This window comes from Megalopta genalis, chromosome 6 (genome assembly GCF_051020955.1).
Source record: "Megalopta genalis isolate 19385.01 chromosome 6, iyMegGena1_principal, whole genome shotgun sequence".
Taxonomy (NCBI): domain Eukaryota; kingdom Metazoa; phylum Arthropoda; class Insecta; order Hymenoptera; family Halictidae; genus Megalopta; species Megalopta genalis.
Window position 1 is genome coordinate 5,466,920 of NC_135018.1, and position 18,840 is coordinate 5,485,759.

The 18,840-nt window shown below is 38.0% G+C and overlaps 1 protein-coding gene across 1 annotated transcript in view; it reads left to right on the forward strand.

Moving 5' to 3' along the window:
• The first annotated feature begins 9,667 nt into the window (after positions 1 to 9,667).
• Positions 9,668 to 18,840, forward strand: part of LOC117223746 (putative ferric-chelate reductase 1 homolog) — a 57,309-nt gene continuing 48,136 nt past the window's right edge. Inside the window, exon 1 of the mRNA XM_033476220.2 lies at positions 9,668 to 10,291. Coding sequence (XP_033332111.1) covers positions 10,282 to 10,291 — 10 coding nt within the window. The 5' untranslated portion in view covers positions 9,668 to 10,281. The remainder of the gene's footprint in view (positions 10,292 to 18,840) is intronic.

Here is an 18,840-nt window from a genome sequence, read left to right on the forward strand (position 1 = left end):
AGCCGATGGTAATCTGCGCGAGCGCAGATTTTCCGTTGCCGGGGTACGTTGCCAAGAGTTTCCGTTCGCGGTCACCGGAAACCGGAGTTTAACAATGACCCCGGGCAACGCTTCCGGTTGGCCAACTGCGCGGGTCGTTCCGGATCACCTGTTACTTCTGATGTTTTCCGCGTTCTTCCATCGGTCTTACACTCGTGATTTTTGTTTATTTATCATTGCACCGAGGTTTTGTTTCTATACATGCATGCAGAATACCACTGCAAACGCTCGCGAATGAAATAAAATTGAATTTCGCTAGTCTGAAAAATTCTATTCGGTAAGAAAAACGATTTTTATGCAAATACAGTGGGACAAAATGATAGCATATTTAACAAAATATTATGTACAGTAATAATTTTTACATTTAATAACGGCTGTCATTCTCTTTGGTCGAGATTTATGGAGTTTTTTTTTTAAATAGTTTTTTGCTTCAATTGCTCCCACTCGTCTGGAATACATTTTTTTTTCGCTTGGCAAAAAAAATGTTTTGAAATCGTCTGCCATTTGCATATACAGCTCGGTTAAGATTTTCACAAACAATTTTCAACGGTATGACTTTGCCGACCAATCCAGGATGCGATTCGTTTCTCGAGCAAAGTTGCAGTAGGGAGGCTCCGGGCTTTCTGAACCGACACTCTCTAAAACGGAATAACAGCTTTGTGGAATCGATTGATTTTCTTTTTCTTTTCAACGATAGACTAACTAGTGCAAACGCCATGACCCATTCGATGATTTTTCAAAATTATATTTCAATACATTTGTTTTTATAAGAATTAGAATTTTGAATTTGTATGTTTAAAGTTTAGAAGCATATCGTAATTATAATATCGCGGTGACATTTATCTTGTTATTCTCTAGAAGACTGTTCTAAAGTCAAAATGCCACAGGCTCAACGCCTTTGTTGGACAACCTAATCACATTTTGGTTGATTTTGATCCGCAGCAAAAGGTGTTGCCGACATCTGAATTAGTGCACTACACAGCGTGTGTACAAATTTTTATTCAACAAATTGTAATTGGTCGGACCGATAAGAAAAATAGAGAGATGATGTTTTTTTAACTTTTTATCCGAGCTTGGAAAAGATTTAACAACACGTTTCGTAAATCTCGTTAACTCATATGCGCGGGCGACATTTCAGCGTTCTAAGTTCTGATAAAAAAAAGTTGGGAAAACATAAAAAATTGTTTCACACATTGACTATCGATTAAAATCGAATCAAATCATTTGATACAATTTGGAAAAAGTTGTTGTCCTAAAATGAGAAGGATATTAATGAATTTTGAGTCGAGGAAGATACGATGATTACACATTTTGATTGTTAATTAAAAGAGGCGATACCGATACGAGTAATCGCAAATTGACAAACAGTTCTGTCACATATGGACGACAAAAAGTCAACGTCAAGAGAATATTCAGAAGTGAACCCTGTAAGAGAGTATTCCAGTATGTCGGTTTTGTTTTTTGATATTTTTTCTTCCAAACCTTCTTCAGTTATCATAACGTTTTTATAAAGATTTGATTTTATCGTAGAAATGAAGATCGCAGACCTCGTCGTATTTCATCGAAGACCTCACAGTGAGAACAGCATTGCTCCTGTAGCAGTGGCATTTAAATGGTACGCATGACATTTCTGCATTTGCATGTTGGAAAACGTTAATGAAGATGATGCAACTGGTTAGCTCATGTTTGAGAAATAGGTGCACTTTGGATCGGGAAAATATATTCACGGAAGCATTCGCATGTCGTCTAATAACGACATAAATTTCGATGGACATTTCAATTTGACTGTGCACATTATTACGAAGTACAGTAAGTTCTCTCTAATTGATCCTTAGCTTGTAAATAAAAATCGTTGCGATTATTCGAGCCTTGCAGCCTCGTTTTTATAGTTGTTGACAATCGGTAATTACAAAAACGAGTCGCGAAGCTCAAATAAGCCTATCTGTTTCCCCCAAATCGTTCATCTTTGTTGACAAGCTGAGGGTCGATCAGAGAGAATTTACTATACTTACCATTACGAAGACTATGGAGAATATGTATTGAATTTCTTTTAATTGTGTATTCACTTGCGAAGCCATCCTTTAATTCCTCAACATGTGACAATAAATAAAATATGAATAATATTGATAATAGAATAAATTAAATACGATGAGAAGATCAATGAAACGGGGGATCGAGATTGAAACTGTAAAACGAATAATAAAGTATTAATTTATAAAGTATTAATTCATTTATAATGTTGAAACCTAATTAAACTTAGATTTCTGCTGCACCAGTGACTTTCTGAGAGTTAATTCATTGGATTAATTATTACAATTCTGCAAAAATAGTTTTCGATTGTTGCGTTCTCTGCAGATTATATCCAAGTAATTAAAACAGAACGAATAACGCTCGCAGAGTTATCGGTGAAAAATGTACGTGGAGAGCCAGATATATTTCTGTGCTAATATGCAAGGTAGAAATATTTCTCTTATTTCTCATTTCTGTATAATTAACTGGTATGTGCTGCACTAATTTTTTTTTTTAAATTTACCTTACAAATATGCATTAGAAAGAAGTTTTTCAGTCAGCAAGTTCGCAATATTGAAATACTTTACCGGGAACGAGAAATATTTTTAAGCGAATGCGAAAAAGAGTCCCCAATTATTCCACATAAGGGTTAAAAATTACAATATCGTTCGAAACCATTGTAAAAACCGAGTGATATAACTTTAATTCTTGGGTCAACGATGATCCGTCGTCGATTCTGCGAATGCGTAGACGTGTTTACTGCAAGTTCTATGCAGTTCCGACAAAAATTAGTATTAGAACGATCAAAAACAATGTATAATGACGAAAACGTAAATATAATATCACTGCTGTGTTTCTACCAATTGATTCACAAAATCTTCACTCCACGGGATTGAATTGATTTCGTGATAAGGAAGTGTTGACAGTTTGCAATTTAAAATAAAGAATATTGTACATTTCGTGCAAAGAGAGGACAAATAGTTTATTATTGATTAAAGATCTTCGGTCTACTTATCAGAATTAGTCGATAAAGTATAAACCGTGGTGCAACAGTTTAAACAACATCGTTTCGCGGTTTTTCGAGCCCCATCTACCGACAAACCCAGCAAACTCGTCGACGTACCGACGGCGCAGACATCGACGTCTCCTCTTACTTTTCCGTCTCAGATATCGGGGTTCCCCGAATAACCATGAGTCCGAATATAAAACCCGACACGATCCGCTATCGGACAAACTACGCTCGACGGAGTCGCCGTTCCTCGAACCGGTTTCTCTTCGAATATCGGTAAAATCATGCCGGGAATGTCCACCGTTATGCATCATACCATGGTATTGCCGCGAATTCTCAAGAGACCTTACGAAGTTCCGTAAAATTGAACGCTGAGAAATTGAAAGCGCGGCAAATGTTCTACGCGCAAACGTGGAGGCATTAAGATTGTTTTTTTTTTCGTGTTTAAGGCGGGTAAAAGGCCACTCGCCCGTTGAATGGGGGAAAGAGATAAGATCGATTCGCATGGTACGGCAGAAAATGTTCGAGGTCGACTCGGTTATCAGACGAGGGTTGGAATGGTATGTAATGCACGCGCCAGCGAGGCCTCTGGATGCCGCTGGAACGAGGGGAAGGGAATGAAGAGAGAGGGGGAAACAGTGGATGGACGAAGAGAAAACGTGAAAAATACGTCGATAAAACTGAGGTGAACGCCGGCAACGGTGAACGTACGGTACCCCCGTTTTCGAGCCAAGCAGTTAGTCCCTCTCTCCTCGCAACGACTCAGGGACGGCTCGAGACAGCCATCTCTGAATGATTTCTTAAGCGAGTACGCCGAGAGCCTACTAATTATTCACCGGCGGGCATAACGGGTCTCTTAAAAATTTATTTTCTTAGTACACTCCATTCAGGCACCTGCGACCAGCACGGTTCCGTTGACACCGTCGGGAATACGTAAACCGATCGCCGATAGGTCGACCGTCGTTCCTACCTCGTTTACGATCAATTTTCTTATTCGTTTCTGTCGTTCTTCGTTTTCCTAAACCGATGGCGAAACAAGTATTTAAACAAGATTTGTCGAACACGGTTCTCCAAAATGGGCGCAGTCATTCCGCCGGCGGAATTTGGAGTCGCAACCTGCGATTCGAGATTTAAAGAAATCTGTTTTCCGATATAGAGAAAACTGGTAAATTGTTGTATGTTTTCAAGCATCGTTTAAAAGATTTTTGGTTCTCCAAAATGGATGCATGATTGATTTTAGGATAATGCTTCAGCCATTTTGACCATGCTGTTTGGAACTACATGTCGTGTTTCGCGATGTAATGAAATCCACTTCACAATATAGAGAAAATTTGGCAAATTGTTGTATCTTGCTTTTTCAAGCTTCGTTTAACACGTTTGATGTTTTTTTAGAATCACAGCGGTTCAAACACCGAGATAATAATCACCGTGAAGCAGAGTATGTGTGACTGTGTTTGTTTTGCCTGATTACATGACTGCCTGTTGAAGCACTGTAAAATTTAGTACGGTTTTCGGGTACACCTTCTGATAAGTATCATCCCACTGCAAACATCCAATATGGTCGCTCGAGGAGCACGAATATGCTGCGGTGTATCGTATAAAGTATGAACCAAACAATCCGTTGAATTGTTATCATTTTTCCCAGTAACACAATCTTTCTCACGAACGTGTCTATTGCTGAGTTACAGATTTTTTTCAATTTCAAAATTCATTATGAGATGCAGATGCTTTATTTAATGACAGTTCTTTTATTACAGAAAGATCTGCAGTCTACTAATTAATCAAAATTAATTACATAAAGATCCGCAGTCTACCAATTAATAAAAATCTATTGCACAAAGATCCGCAGTCTACTAATTAATCAAAATCTATTAGACAAGGATCCACAGTGTACTAATTAATAAAAATCTATTACACAAGGATCCGCAGTCTACCAATGAATAAAAACCTATTTCACAAAAGTTCCCAGTCTACTCATTACCTTCATTAGGACGTACTAAATTCGTTTATCTTTACAATTTTTATAAATAACATACAAAAATCTATATCGGAATAAAGTTTCTCAGTCTAATATTATCTAGCAATCTATTTATTGTTAAAATCGTAGTGAGAAATTATTTTTAGGTGTTATTACACATCAGTCTACTTAACGTGGACTCAATGGTCTTAAAACTAATCATATTCTTGCACGAATATTCGAAAATTATAGCAAAAATCCTTCTTTTGCTGTTCATGAACAAATTCCTGTTACTTTAAAGTTTACTTCATAAATAACAGCATTCATTTTCATACAGTTTTCTCTAGATAAAACGTTCCCCAATTTTAACCCTATAATAGCACTCTCTTCACTCTACAAGGAACTGTGGCTATGGAATCTCTCTAAAACGACTGTAAAAGTTTGCTTATTTCGAAGATTTTCGTTTGCAGTCTTCAATGTAAATTTACAGGTTAAAGTTTACATTGGCGAAACTGGAGGGATCGTGATCACTCGATTGAAGGAACATGAACGTTGTACCGGACTGGGTTATCGAACCATATTGGAACAGGACATACAGTAACTCTTCAGCGAAGTTAACGTCAAAACCAAAGGATACTTGGTTTGGAAAATACAGAGGAACATCGGAAATAACGAAACACTCTAATAACATTAACACCCAGGTTTTTAATTCTTTAACCAGCCAATTAAAAAGTCTTCTTGATCGGTAAGTAATGAACCGGGACATGAAGAGGTTCCACTATGTTAACCCCTTGCCGTACTTTAACGAGTCCAACTCGTAACGGAGATTTCTGCTAAGAACCTGTTAAGCATGAATGTTATTCCGTTCTTTCATGTTGGAACAAAATTCTGTTCTTTTCTCTGCAATATTCCAGTACTCAAGGAAGTGTAGACGCACGACAAACACAAATCTTTCAATTCCTCTAAGAAATTATTATAATCGAAATAGTTCTAATCATTATGACTGGAAAGAAAATGGCACGGCAAGGGGTCAAGTGGAACACCACCAGGCACATATTAGTAACAGCGCGTCTTTGACTCCCTGATGAATCGTAAATAACTTCCGATGCAGCTAGGTGGAATCTATTGTTTGTATCTACCCACTATGAGTCATCGCGACAAATGAGTTTGTGCTTTCACTAAATAGAAAAGTGTTTGGAATAAATCAAACCAAAAGAAAAACAAAATAAATAAAGCCTCGACGGTAAGAACTGTACGATACCGGGCCGTGAAAGCCTCGAATCTCTGGTCAAGTCAAAGTCAATCTCTCTCTGCTGGAGTCGCGAGAGATCCGAGGGTGTCATCGCGGAGTTAATGATCCAGAGGAGAATCCCGACGACGACGGCAGTACGTTGCACATCGGAATTCTGCGTTTCACCTCGACACAGTATTATTTGCTTCCACGTTCCACGATTGGATAACTGGTCAGCCATCGGCGAATCGTGTCCTGAGCCTCCTGTCCTCGATCCAAGGAGCAAAAGGTGAGCCCATAGGCGGTGCCAGAGCTATGCAAGATCGAACTCTAGGCGTGGCCTCGCGTGAAACATTCTTCGCAATGTTCCGGAGCGCTCCTCGAGCATATCCATCGGGAACGAGGCTTTGACACGCGATAATTATTCGCCGGTGCTAAAGAGCGCAGTTGGCAGAGTCGCGGCCAAAGAAAAAAAAGGGATCCTCGAACCGGATTACACAGATGGAGGACGGGGACCTGTACACCGGTACACCAACCTGTACGATAACGAATGATGGCAATTTGTATGTTAACCGGGAAGAATTCGTGGCAACCACGGGCCCCGCCGAATTTGCATTCCCGAGTCGTCTGTCTTAACTTACGAGCGGACGTATTTTCGACGATGTTATTAGGTTGCTGCACAGAAAGCCCGGCGCGTCTTAAGTTGAATAATGCTTAACTGTAAGCGGTTGTGCCGGAGAGGAACGGGTTCCCCGGTGCCGGCTAAATCGAATCGGAAATGTGCGCGATTCTCGATCGATTTTCTCGCGACATTGTTCCGGAAACTTCGGATATTGTTGTAACATCAGGATCGGTCGAAAATAGGGCTACTTAGATGAGAGCGTTCGAGGGGTTTGGCGGTTTCGATGATATTAAGTTTCGGTAGAAACGATCGTTGCAACTTATGCCAAGTTTTAACGAAGAAAGTTGGTTGAATTTGAACATCTAGTCATTCGATCCATCATTTTCAACTCTGATTAACGACGCGGAGCATGAAGTACCGAAATCTTTTTGCTTGAAGCAGCAGATTTTATATGACTTCTTCGGAATTCGGCGAACAAGTCAACTTAACAAGGTTTGGGTTAAGTTTCTTTGAGCAGTAACGTTTTCACAGCTTCCTCGGAAACCAGCGCTCATGGCAATACATATGACGAAATGGAAGAATATTTTTTGCAGTCTCGAAAATTTCGTCGTGATAGCTCGAGGGGGTTGATCAACAAAAGTAACTTTTACTTCGTTTGTTTCGAATGTTTTTATTCTCTTATTCTGCTTATATTTTGAATTCTTTTATTCTTTTACCTTGCTTGCTTAAAATCATTTTATTCTTTTAATTTGTTTATCTTCAATTTTGTTACTCTTTTATTTTACTTCTTCAAAATCTTTTTATTCTTTTTATTCGTTTACCTTTAATCTTTTTATTCTTTCATTTTGCTTGTTTAAAATCTTTTTATTCTTTTAGTTTGTTTTATCTTGAATTTTGTTATTCTTTCATTTTGCTTATTTTTTAATAGAAAAATGTCATATGTTTTATTCGATAAATATAAAGCTTTGCCCCAGTTTGTCAACAATTCCGAATACAAAGAAAACCTTTAAAACTACGAGAAGGTAAATTCAGGATCTGCAGGATCTGCATCCAAAAGTTAACGTAATCCAAGAATGTATAATAATAAATCGAATTTTCTTACGAATTACAAGTGATCCAAGAATATGTACACTCTATCAATCGTGCGAGCGTTTATGCAAAAGCTTTATTTTTTAGAGAAAGAAAAGAAAAAATGCGAAATTTTATATTGCACGACTCAATGAAATCATTGGAATCACTGTATCTTCGAGCAACAATTTTTGCCGTAAATTATAAACCGTTTGACAAGACTGTTCGGAATTCAGTGTCGTTCTTTTTCATGTTGAAAGATCTGGCACATCGGCCGTAATGATCAGGGGCATCCTGAACTTTGCAACCGGGATCCATTTTTTAAGAAACAAGATCCAAATGAAATTCGACTAACTGTCAATAGCGTTCTAAATTCAGCTTTCTGTCATTTCGCGTGCTCAAACGACTCGCATATTTACTAGAATAATCCTAAGCCTTGTACCATTTTCTTGTATCTAAAAATAAAATCGAAACTCGTCGCATGGATTTGTGTACAATAAATGCTCGCCGAATTGCAACAAAAGCTCTTTGTACTTCAGCAAAACTGTTACCGGAAAACATTTCAGGCATTGTAAAATCGGTGGAGTTCTCTACGTCGACGCAGGAAAGAACAATTGCATGAGGAAACAAAACCTTCATTTAACCAATTGACCAAATACATAGCTTGAAACCTGGACTGGTTTTTTTTCGTGTTCAAATGTGTAACACGTTGACCACACCAATCGGAGAGATAATAAAATCGTTCGAATTGCCACATCGGCGCAGAAACATGCCGTTTCGAAGTGAACGAAATCCAAATTAAAAATCAAACGTTAATATCGTTCCGAACCTAGCCTAACGTACTTTCGTGCTCAAGCGTCTGGCACATTAACTAGAATGATCTCAGGCATCGTACAATCGTTAAAATCGTTACATCGAAGTAGAAAAGAGCAATTTCTGACGGGAAGGAATATCAAATTTAATTTAACCTATTGTCAAGACTTCCTCTAGATCTTTATGATCTTTCCGCGTCCAAATGTCTCACAGTGGTCTAAAAAGCGCAATTCTATTCATTTTGCACCTGTATGTTTACATGCAGTAAAGGATCTAGTCCTGGTATAGATATATAGAACACAGTTAAATATAATTCCCGAAGTAATAAACAAACTGCGGATTTTATGCATTTATGACGATAATCAATTGATCGAATGAAAAATAGCAGAAACATTTATACAATTTGAAAACACAATTGTATTACCGACTCATTAGAATGATCAAGACAAGAAATAAATGTTTATGTAGTATCTACATCTCTTGGATAAAAATCCACAGTCTGATGATAAAGAATACGAGAATTAGGGATCCGATAAAATTAACATCGCTTTATATATTATTATAATATATATTATATAATTTATTTATTAATATATATTATCTATTATTATAACGTTTATTGTATACACGGTTGTATTCAAATTTAGAATGGGGAATATCTGAACAACATCATGAACTTTCATGCAAAAGCCCGAAATTTGAACGTAACGTTTGGGTGGTAATGAAACGATCCTAATTGCAATGCAACGAGAAAAATGATTCTGCTCGCCTAGAATCGTGTTTCAGACAGCTGCGTGTCTGCCGGGTCGGGGAGAATGATCGCCGGCGGCTCCGATCGATGAATCTCGACGCGCCGGGTTTCCTAGGTACGGCCCTGGCTCGGTCTCGCGGGCGAGGGCCTTTCAACTCGAACCGTATATCCACTACAGTCTCTCGTAAGGTGTGGTTCTCGGCGTTCTGGTCAGAACTATGCTCGTCCGGAATCAACAAGTGCTACTCGAGACTACGCCGGGAAAACACTTGACCTAACCGAACTTAGTGAACACCTTTTCCACCAGTCGTGTGCGCCAGAAAGAGGATTCATCGTCGTCGCCCGGAAAGAGGGGCGCGCGCCTATCATCGTCCGATCGGCAAGAAAGCCAGTCCGCGTTCGTAGATCGACGTGGATCGACGATCTCCAGGCTCGATCGCGGCTCAGCTCGCGTCGAACAGAAGCGTTCCGGGCTTTCGGGTGTTCTGTAGGTCGCGCGGTTCACCGGGTCTCTCTGGATCAGGTGCCTCTGGATCACGGAGAGATCGGCGCGGGTTTTGTGATTGTTTCGTTGGTGATCGATGGACACGGTGAATTGTTGTTTGCTAGCTGGCAGCGTCTCGGAAGAACAAAAGCAACAGGACAAAAGCAAGGGGACTCGCTCTGTGTACATACAACGCAGCTACCACGTGACCGGATAACTGACCACGGTTTAGCTGCGACGGAATTCGAAGGATTAGGATCTTTTGCCGAGATTACGCCAGGACACACGGGAGTCAACATGAGGAACCGTGAGTACATATTCACTTTCGCAATCGAACGACGCTGCCGGTGAGAACTCTGTACACCGGCTGGGCTGACGCGCGGACCTTATGAAAGTGTACATTGTTTATGAAAATTGTAGGACATGTGTACAGCATTCGGGAACTCTCCCATGGGTTTCGAATGGGACCTCGATTTTTGAATGTCCGTAATCGTAATTTTCAAGCGGAGCTGGTAACTATGAAAGTCAGTGACACGTACTGGTAGAAAATTTCAATTCGGAATTACATGTTGAGAAACGTTGGTCTACTCGATGGAGAACCGTGAGAATTTTCAAATGCTACGTGCGCGCCACGATTGTTATTGATTCTTGCTCCAAAATCGATGCACAGTTTTTGTAACGTCTCCTTGTGACTCTAGCCATGGTTGTACAGTTTTCCTTGTTGCACGAGAGATATAGAATATTATACCATTTTTTATGTTCGTTCAAATGGTTTTAATTTCTTTTAGTAATATTAATTAATCAGTGGAATACTCTCTGTTCGAACTTATAGTCGCTCCTGAAAGCGTTCGCATGCTCGGTTTCCGATTTTCGAAATATCGTCGATATTCGAACTTTTGTAATTTCGTAAAATGGAATCGTACGACCAGAAACTTAGGCTCATTTTGAAGCTTGAAGCCTCTGCTATCGCACTCCGTCATTCATTTTCCTGTAACATGTTTTTACGTAGTATAGCAGGTGGGAGACTAAAGACAGGTTTTTGCTTGAAAGTGCTACAAATTTTGTTCGCGATTGAAGCTATTTAGATATAGATTTGAAGATTAAATTTACAAAATTTGATATAGTATTTTTGTAGGATTTGTAGTATTTTTGTAGTATTTTTGTATTATCTGCGGTATTTTTGTTAGTATTTTTTGGTCGCTTTCTGCCATCGTTTCTGTGACCGTTTTGATTAATTGAAAATAGTACATTCACGATGTCTTTCACATCTCCAACCAGTTCCAATTTGGCCCATCGGAGAACTTTCATTATACCGTTATAAAAATGGTATCACGGTAAATGATCGAGTGAGTTTCTTCGTTTCAGCACAGGCTGTAGTGAAAATTGCTCGATTACACATTCCAGTCAATTTCAGTGCTCGGTCGATTTAATATTAAACGAATAATTCTGCTGGGAACTGTTCTAATAAAAATGACATTCTTGTCAAGATCTTTACGTCCGACGACTAGACTATATCTTTGGAGCAATAGGTGGCGGCAATAGCGCTTCCTAATTGAATAATTTAGCATTACCTAACGCTAGCAGAATGTGTATTTTATTGATCCAGGAAACTTAGTCCAGAGAGTATGTCATTACATTAATTGCGGTTTGTAGACGTTTACGACGAAAATAAAAGAAACAATGAAACACAATGCAAAAACCATAATAATAATAAGAAACTATCAAATTAAATGAATCGAACATATAGGTAACTATGGGATAACCAATCGGTGCGCCTTTGTTTTTGGCACAATTAACTTTACACTTATCAAATAAGACATATTAAATTTAACACGTCTTATTCGATAAATATAATTTTAATTATGCCTGGAAACAATCCAAAGGCCACAGCAAATAGTTTTATTCGAAAATAAACAAAACGAAAGAATAACAAAATTTAACATGCCCCTTATTCGATAATTATTAGACCGCGGATCTTTGTGCAAAATAAAAATTGTCAAGGTTAACTGTAAGAAACATGAATTAGATGAAAGTGTCTTTCCTGTTTTAATCATTCTAATAAATGGACAACAACGCGTAACAATATACATAAATTCATCTAATGTCATTATAATTTTGTATTTGACTATAAATGCATCAAATCCGCAGTCTAATGATTATAAAGCGAATTATGCCCGAAAACAAACCAACGAGCTGACAGTAACGAGTTCCACTATCCTAAATAAATTTCAATTTCACTCCAGTCTGTTGCAAACGAGCCGAAGAAAATGTATTCTCTCTAAAGATCCCGCCAATTATGCTTGGCGTACATATGAAGTGAACGTTTCGCTGACGCGACGAATCGCTCGAAGGATAATCGACGCCTCTGGCTCCCGTTGATTGATACTGTTACTTACTGTTACTTTTGTGTGTTAATTAGCTTCGAACGGCATCTATGATCGAACGTATTCGTGGCAACGGTATTTAACGAGCGAAACGTTTCGATCTGTATCTTTGCTGGAATACTTGTTGCGAAAGTCGGCGTCGATCGGTTTCTTCGACGTTCTAAGCCAGCGATAGCAACGACGCGACGCGACTGCTGTTTAGAGAACTCTTTGGTCCCGTGAATGAGATTCCTCGCTTTTTCTGAGAATGCGAGAAACAATCACCGGGATGTGTCTTGTCGTCGGCGGAGTAAAAGCGGCGCCGGCAGAGGCTCGTGCTTCATTCGAAATTCTACGGCGGATGCTTGGGGGGAAAAAAAGAACAGGTTTGCCGCGGTGCACCTGTCACCGGACGGGCCACGTTTTTATCGCTGTGCACGTGGCAACACGGACCCTTCGACTAACGAAAACGCTGCATTATTACGCGAAATCGAGTTTATTATGGCTCGCGACGCTCGCGCCACAATTAAGAAACAAACGCCGCGCAATATTTTAGAAAGTACCGCTTCGCTGCTATAGAAAGTCCAACGAACTTTCTTTCCTTCGAATCCGCTGCGGTGGTCATCTTCGAAATCGATTGTCATCTCCGACAGTTACATTCTCGGCAGGAACCGAGCTCGTCCCGATCCAGGATCACAAATGTTTCATTCAACACTAAATCCGTGCTCTAATTGTCTATTGTACAATTTTTTCTTTAAATTAAAACGACCCTTTCATAGGAGGCGAACTTTCATTAAAGTGCATCTTTTAAATTTTCGTTACAGGCTCAAATAAAAGAGTTAAAAAACGTAAGCTTTTTTTACTTGAAGCGGACTTTCTTCAAAGTGCATTTTTTAAATTTTCGTTACAGGCTCAGATTTTTACTTTCTTTCCGTCGTTCCAAGTAATAGCAAAATTAAAAAAACGAATTTTAGTCATTGTCTAAAAGAAAATTCAAGTCATGTAGTTCAGTTTGAAAAAAGGTATATCGTTTTAAATGGTGTCCACAAATATTTGTCTCTGACTGTACACTGTAATAAATACGGCGACGAGTGTAACTAAATTCTGGCACTGCGTGCAAAAACATCTTAACTCGAACTGAGCTGTTTTTACGGAATCCATTCGGAATTTTCGGGGTATCGTATTCTTCGATCTTCCGCATATGTATGTACAATGTCTAAATGTGTGAAGTTCTACAATATGTGTTCACGATTTTCGATGTTCGTCGAACAGTTTTGCGATCGACGCATCGTATTGCATTTGTTCCACGTTGCTAAGTAAGCTAAATAATTACATAATATTAGATACATGTTTCTATGTATAAAGATTTTAACACGTCGATCAACTTTTATTGATTATGTTTGAAAGCATAATTAATATCGTAGGTATATTAACTTCTCGATCTTTGGTTTATTAAATAAATTGCTTCGATAATACCAAGTTTCTATGTAAGCGATCAGTATGCGTGTGTTGATTGATCCAGTTGTGGTTGCCAAGAATGCGTCAAAAATGTCCGCCCTGTGAGGGTTAAAAATAGTTTATGGTTTCACGGTGTATTTTCTACTTTGGTGCAATAAACTATAACGTGTCCGATCTTTCGTAGTCTCTGCCTTTAAGAGATTGATTTACTTCTTAAGATCTTTTCACACGTCCTATATATAGTGCAATTAGTGTAACGCTAAAATTGTTTGTATCGATAGCAAGACATGCGAATTAAGTAGCAAATGATGTCCTCTTTCGATAGTTTCGTTAGATCGAGAGTAATGTGATAGTAATCTGAGATTCTTCTGACGTGTATTTACACTGTTCCACGATTTCATTGTAAATGAAGCAACAAAAGTGACAAAAGCAATTAAAGTGGTTTTGAAGGATTCGTTCGATATATCAAGATCTAATTACTATTACTAAAACTATTACCAAAATTTTATGAAACAGATAAGATTGATAAGACTAATGAGACTAATGAGTGTAAATATATGTAAGTGGTTCGTATTTGGATACAAATCGGATATCTAGAGCATGGTTGAAATGTTTTATTGATTTTATTAAACTGTTCCTTTAGCTTTTGTCGAATCTATTTTGATTTTACGATATAAAGACACACGCAACATAAGATCAGCGTGAAATCGACGCGCCACGACGCGGAAATCGGAGGTAATCGTAAAAAATTCATCTATAAATAATGCGTTCACCTTTTGACTCGTCGATAATTGACATTTTCCTCCTCGTGCCATGCTGGATTCTGCGACACGTTAAACATTTATCGCAGAGAATCCGAAGCTGATTTAAATTACTCTATTTCGGAGCTTTCGCATAATTTTTATTATTTAATACTTTATCCCACTTGTCCGCAGACTTCTGAAACATTGTGTTGCACGAAAAATAAAGCTTTGGAGTTGTTTTTAAATAGTAACTCTAAAATAATTGATTTATAAGAAGTGATTTAAAGATATGATTTAAAGAAATAATTTAAAGAAATGATTTGAAGAAAAGATGCAAGGAAATAATTTAAAGAAACGATCTAAAGAAATAGTCCTTTCAAAACACATGTTACCAGAAATGATTTGATGGTTCACGATTAAAATTTCTATTGTTGTAGCATACTAATATAAATCGTAAGCTGTGTATTAAAGTATTGAACAATCTTAGTACATTCTGCCATTTATGTCGTCAGTAAAGTATTTTAATATGCATAAGTATTTTTGTACGTGTCAAAAAATTGTTTGAGGCAAATGGGAACGTTTTATCTAATGTGGCTCTGTCTTCATAAACCTAGGCTTCATATGGTTCGTCACTATAGCCTACATACAGTATTCCTAAAATACGTGAAACCATGTGTATCACTAAAAACAACTAACAACATTTTATTTGCACCACTGTGAATTTTTTACAAAATAAATAAACAAGAACAAATAAATAAGAATAAATAAGAATAAATAAGAATAAATAAAAATAAATAAAAATAGATAGAAATAAATAAAAATAAATAAAAATAAATAAAAATAAATAAAAATAAATAAAAATAAATGAAAATAAATGAAAATAAATAAAAATTAATTAGAATAAACGAAAAGAAATAAGAATAAATAAAGATAAGTAACTGTTCCCAAGTTCCTATCGACAAATCTGCGGGATAAAGAAAACGCATCCGATGTGTCATTCCCGACAAAACTAGACAGTGAAACGTCGAATTGCATAAAAATTCGCAATCAAAACTGTAAAACTATCGGGTATAAAACAAGCATCCGCTTGATGAGAAAAGGAATGATTAAATCGCCAGGAAAAAAAATGGTAACGTAATTGAGTGTTACGTGGCTCTATCAATAATTAGCCATTTGCAGGACAAGACGAACCGCATACACGGAAACGAAGTGCAATGACTGAAGGTAACAAAGCAGTTTGCGGTTCGGCACGCGAGCGTAAACGCGAACGCAAACGCGAACGCAAATGCGAATCTAAACGCAACGCTCTCGCTACGCCGAGAGCTTGAAATGATTCTTGCCAGCGGTCACATAAACCGACAAGCTATAAGCGGTAAGAATCACCGAGGCCACTCTGTATAATGCTCGCAGAGGAATTTCTAGGACAGCAGAGTTACTATGGCGACATGTTCGCCAAACACGAGGTGTTCGACCTCGGCCGTATATCGAGGAACGTGTCTGGATATGTGGAACGTTTGATGCAAATCTAGGACTTTTATTGAACGCGGACTTTCCCGATACAAACACAGCTACGAACGAATGCGAGAAATAATTGATTTTGTATAGTAATTAGTGCTTATGAAATTGAGACAGAGTGACTCGCATTATTATTCCGATACCTTTTAATACCGCACCTACAAAACACTACAACCGATTCATTTGTTTTATTGCCTTATCGAGCTAATAAGTTGACTGCGGATTTTTATGCAAAATAAAAATGATCTGCATCAATTGCAGAAGACATAGGAGCCAAGTGAAATCGTGTTTCTCTCTTAAACAATTTTAATAAGTTGTTATTAACATATCTCAACATCTTTAGTTTCTCTTAATTTTGTCGCTGTTCTATGTTTCACCTGTACATGTTTCCATAAATGCATAAAATCCACAGTCTATCGATAAGACTGTATTTATTTGAATTGTCCATGGTTTTTGTATAATATGTGTCCGAATAAATCGTGATGCTTAATCATTTGCTACAGAAGAATCGCAATGATTCCAATAATTGAGTGATAACAAATTTCAGACAATTTTTTTCACGCTTCGCAGTTCTAGCGTTTAAAACGGAATACCTTTCCTTTTAAAAGTGGACGAAATGATTCGCAATTTTTTTAAGGTTTCAGAGAGTATATTTTACTAGACCGCAATATGTTTTCTAAAAAATTGCAATTGGTTAGAATGAAAAAAGCTTTTATAAAGCTTCACGAAACAAAAGCGAGGGTACTGTAACAATCTCCGATTTCACTCCAGGTTTTGAAACAAATATTTCAATCAAGCATCGATTCATAATTTACGAATAGAGGGTTGATGTATCGATGCGTTTCTGTAATACGTTCTGCAGGAACGCGACACAAAACAATAAAACAATTGTTCTTTCGGAAAATGAGAAATAATAGGAATATAAACAAAGAAGGGCCATAATAATTGCCGTTTTCGTTTCGCGTTTCAAAGAAATGGTCCAATTAGATTGCGATCCACAATTTACGGGTAAATCGATGCATGAATGCATTTTTTTGTCGCAGAAACATAGAAATGATATGAAAAATGTCAAGAATAAATGATTGAGCAGGCGAGAACAGTAACCTGGCAGGAAAATACGTGAAAAATCAATAAAAGGGATTCCATTGTTTTGAATTTCTCCAAGAAATACTCGAAATACGGATCTTTTTTCAAAAATTAACAAACAAACGAATGTGTAAATGCGTTCCCGTTGTCGTTTCTGCAACATTGACAACTTCTTCGGTGATTAATGTTCCTTCTGTTCGTCGACTAGAATGAAAATTAAGTGATCGATAAGAGCCGCGCCATTTTATTTGTACAAGTTACGCGTAATTTGTACTATGGCTGACTCATACACGATTCTGGCATGCATAATTCATGCGTGGGCGCGCGATTGTAGTCTTAAACTGGTAGACGAACTAACTGTGCGACTCTGCCTCGACTTTATTTTCGTCACTTCCGCCTGTAACCGGTCCTGCGATGGTCAAATTACCTTGTCACCTGTAGAACACTCGAGCCACGAATAATTCAGCTCTTTCTAAGCTCGATTTGTAGTCGAGAAATATCCGAGCCGCTGCTATCCGGACGTTATTCTAATCGGCAGTTGTTTTTCATTTCGCGATCGAAGATATCTGCTGCCTTTTCTCCGAACTCGAAAGCACTCGTCAAGATGACATTTGCAATTGCGTGACGCGATGTTCTATTTTTAATTTTTCTTTTTTCACTCGCAGCGACTGCAAGGCCATTCGTGACAGGTTCGGTGCGATTCTGTGTCAAATTTTTCTGTTACATTTTTTGGCACAGCTGAATTTCCCTCGGATAGTTTAACCCTTAGCGGACGACGACTTTTTCGGCAGAGTCAGGTAGCAGGACGAGGCGATTTTTGCAAATATGTCGAGTGTCTTATATGGTACAATAAAATGATCTTACATATAAATTATCTTACAAAAACGTTATATTTCGTTAGTTTATCTATATTCACACTTTTGTGAACATAATCTTACAAAAATTATGATTTGTAGTTTCGTTCGGTGTGATAGTTTATAAAACATTGACCAAGATGCATTCTTGGTTTATCTGGACATGTATCACAGAAATAGGTCGTCTCATGTCTTCCCCCTGGTTTGTTTCGACTGGAACAAACTTTGCAATCTTTCTTTCTGTCAGTAACAAGTATATACAGTTTCCCGTTTAGACGAATTTCGTCAGAGTTGGTCGTCGAACTTGAAGATCTATCTCGTGGTTGACGAAAATCTCCTCTCAATTTGTTGATCAAAATTTTGCGAAAGTTCAAATGTGTACCTGGCTGTTCGTTTCTCTGCCTTTTTACATGTTCGTAGAGAATGTACGAATCGATTAAACAAATTTCCAGTCTCCGGAAAAATAATTTGCGCCACCACTTCAGGGACTTTCTCATAAAACAGTACGTTGTGGATAATGTTCGAGATAACGAAATTTAACATAAACACCGACTGTCGCTTCTCGCTCGCCATTCGTCCTGCCGCGCGAAATGCCGTGGCGACCGAGAGTCGCCTCTCGTCCGCTAAGGGTTAAGGTGTCTATGACATGGTCTTTTTTGGACGGATTACATATTTTTGTCCGTAGGTTAAATCTGTTAATTTCATCTATTAAATAATGATTAAATTATTGGAATTCTCGACAAGCTAATAATTTGATGATTGAACGTTTGTAACGGGTAAGACGACGGCAAAAAGAATAGACATTTTTCAAAAGTGTTTGTAAATATGGTTGAGTCG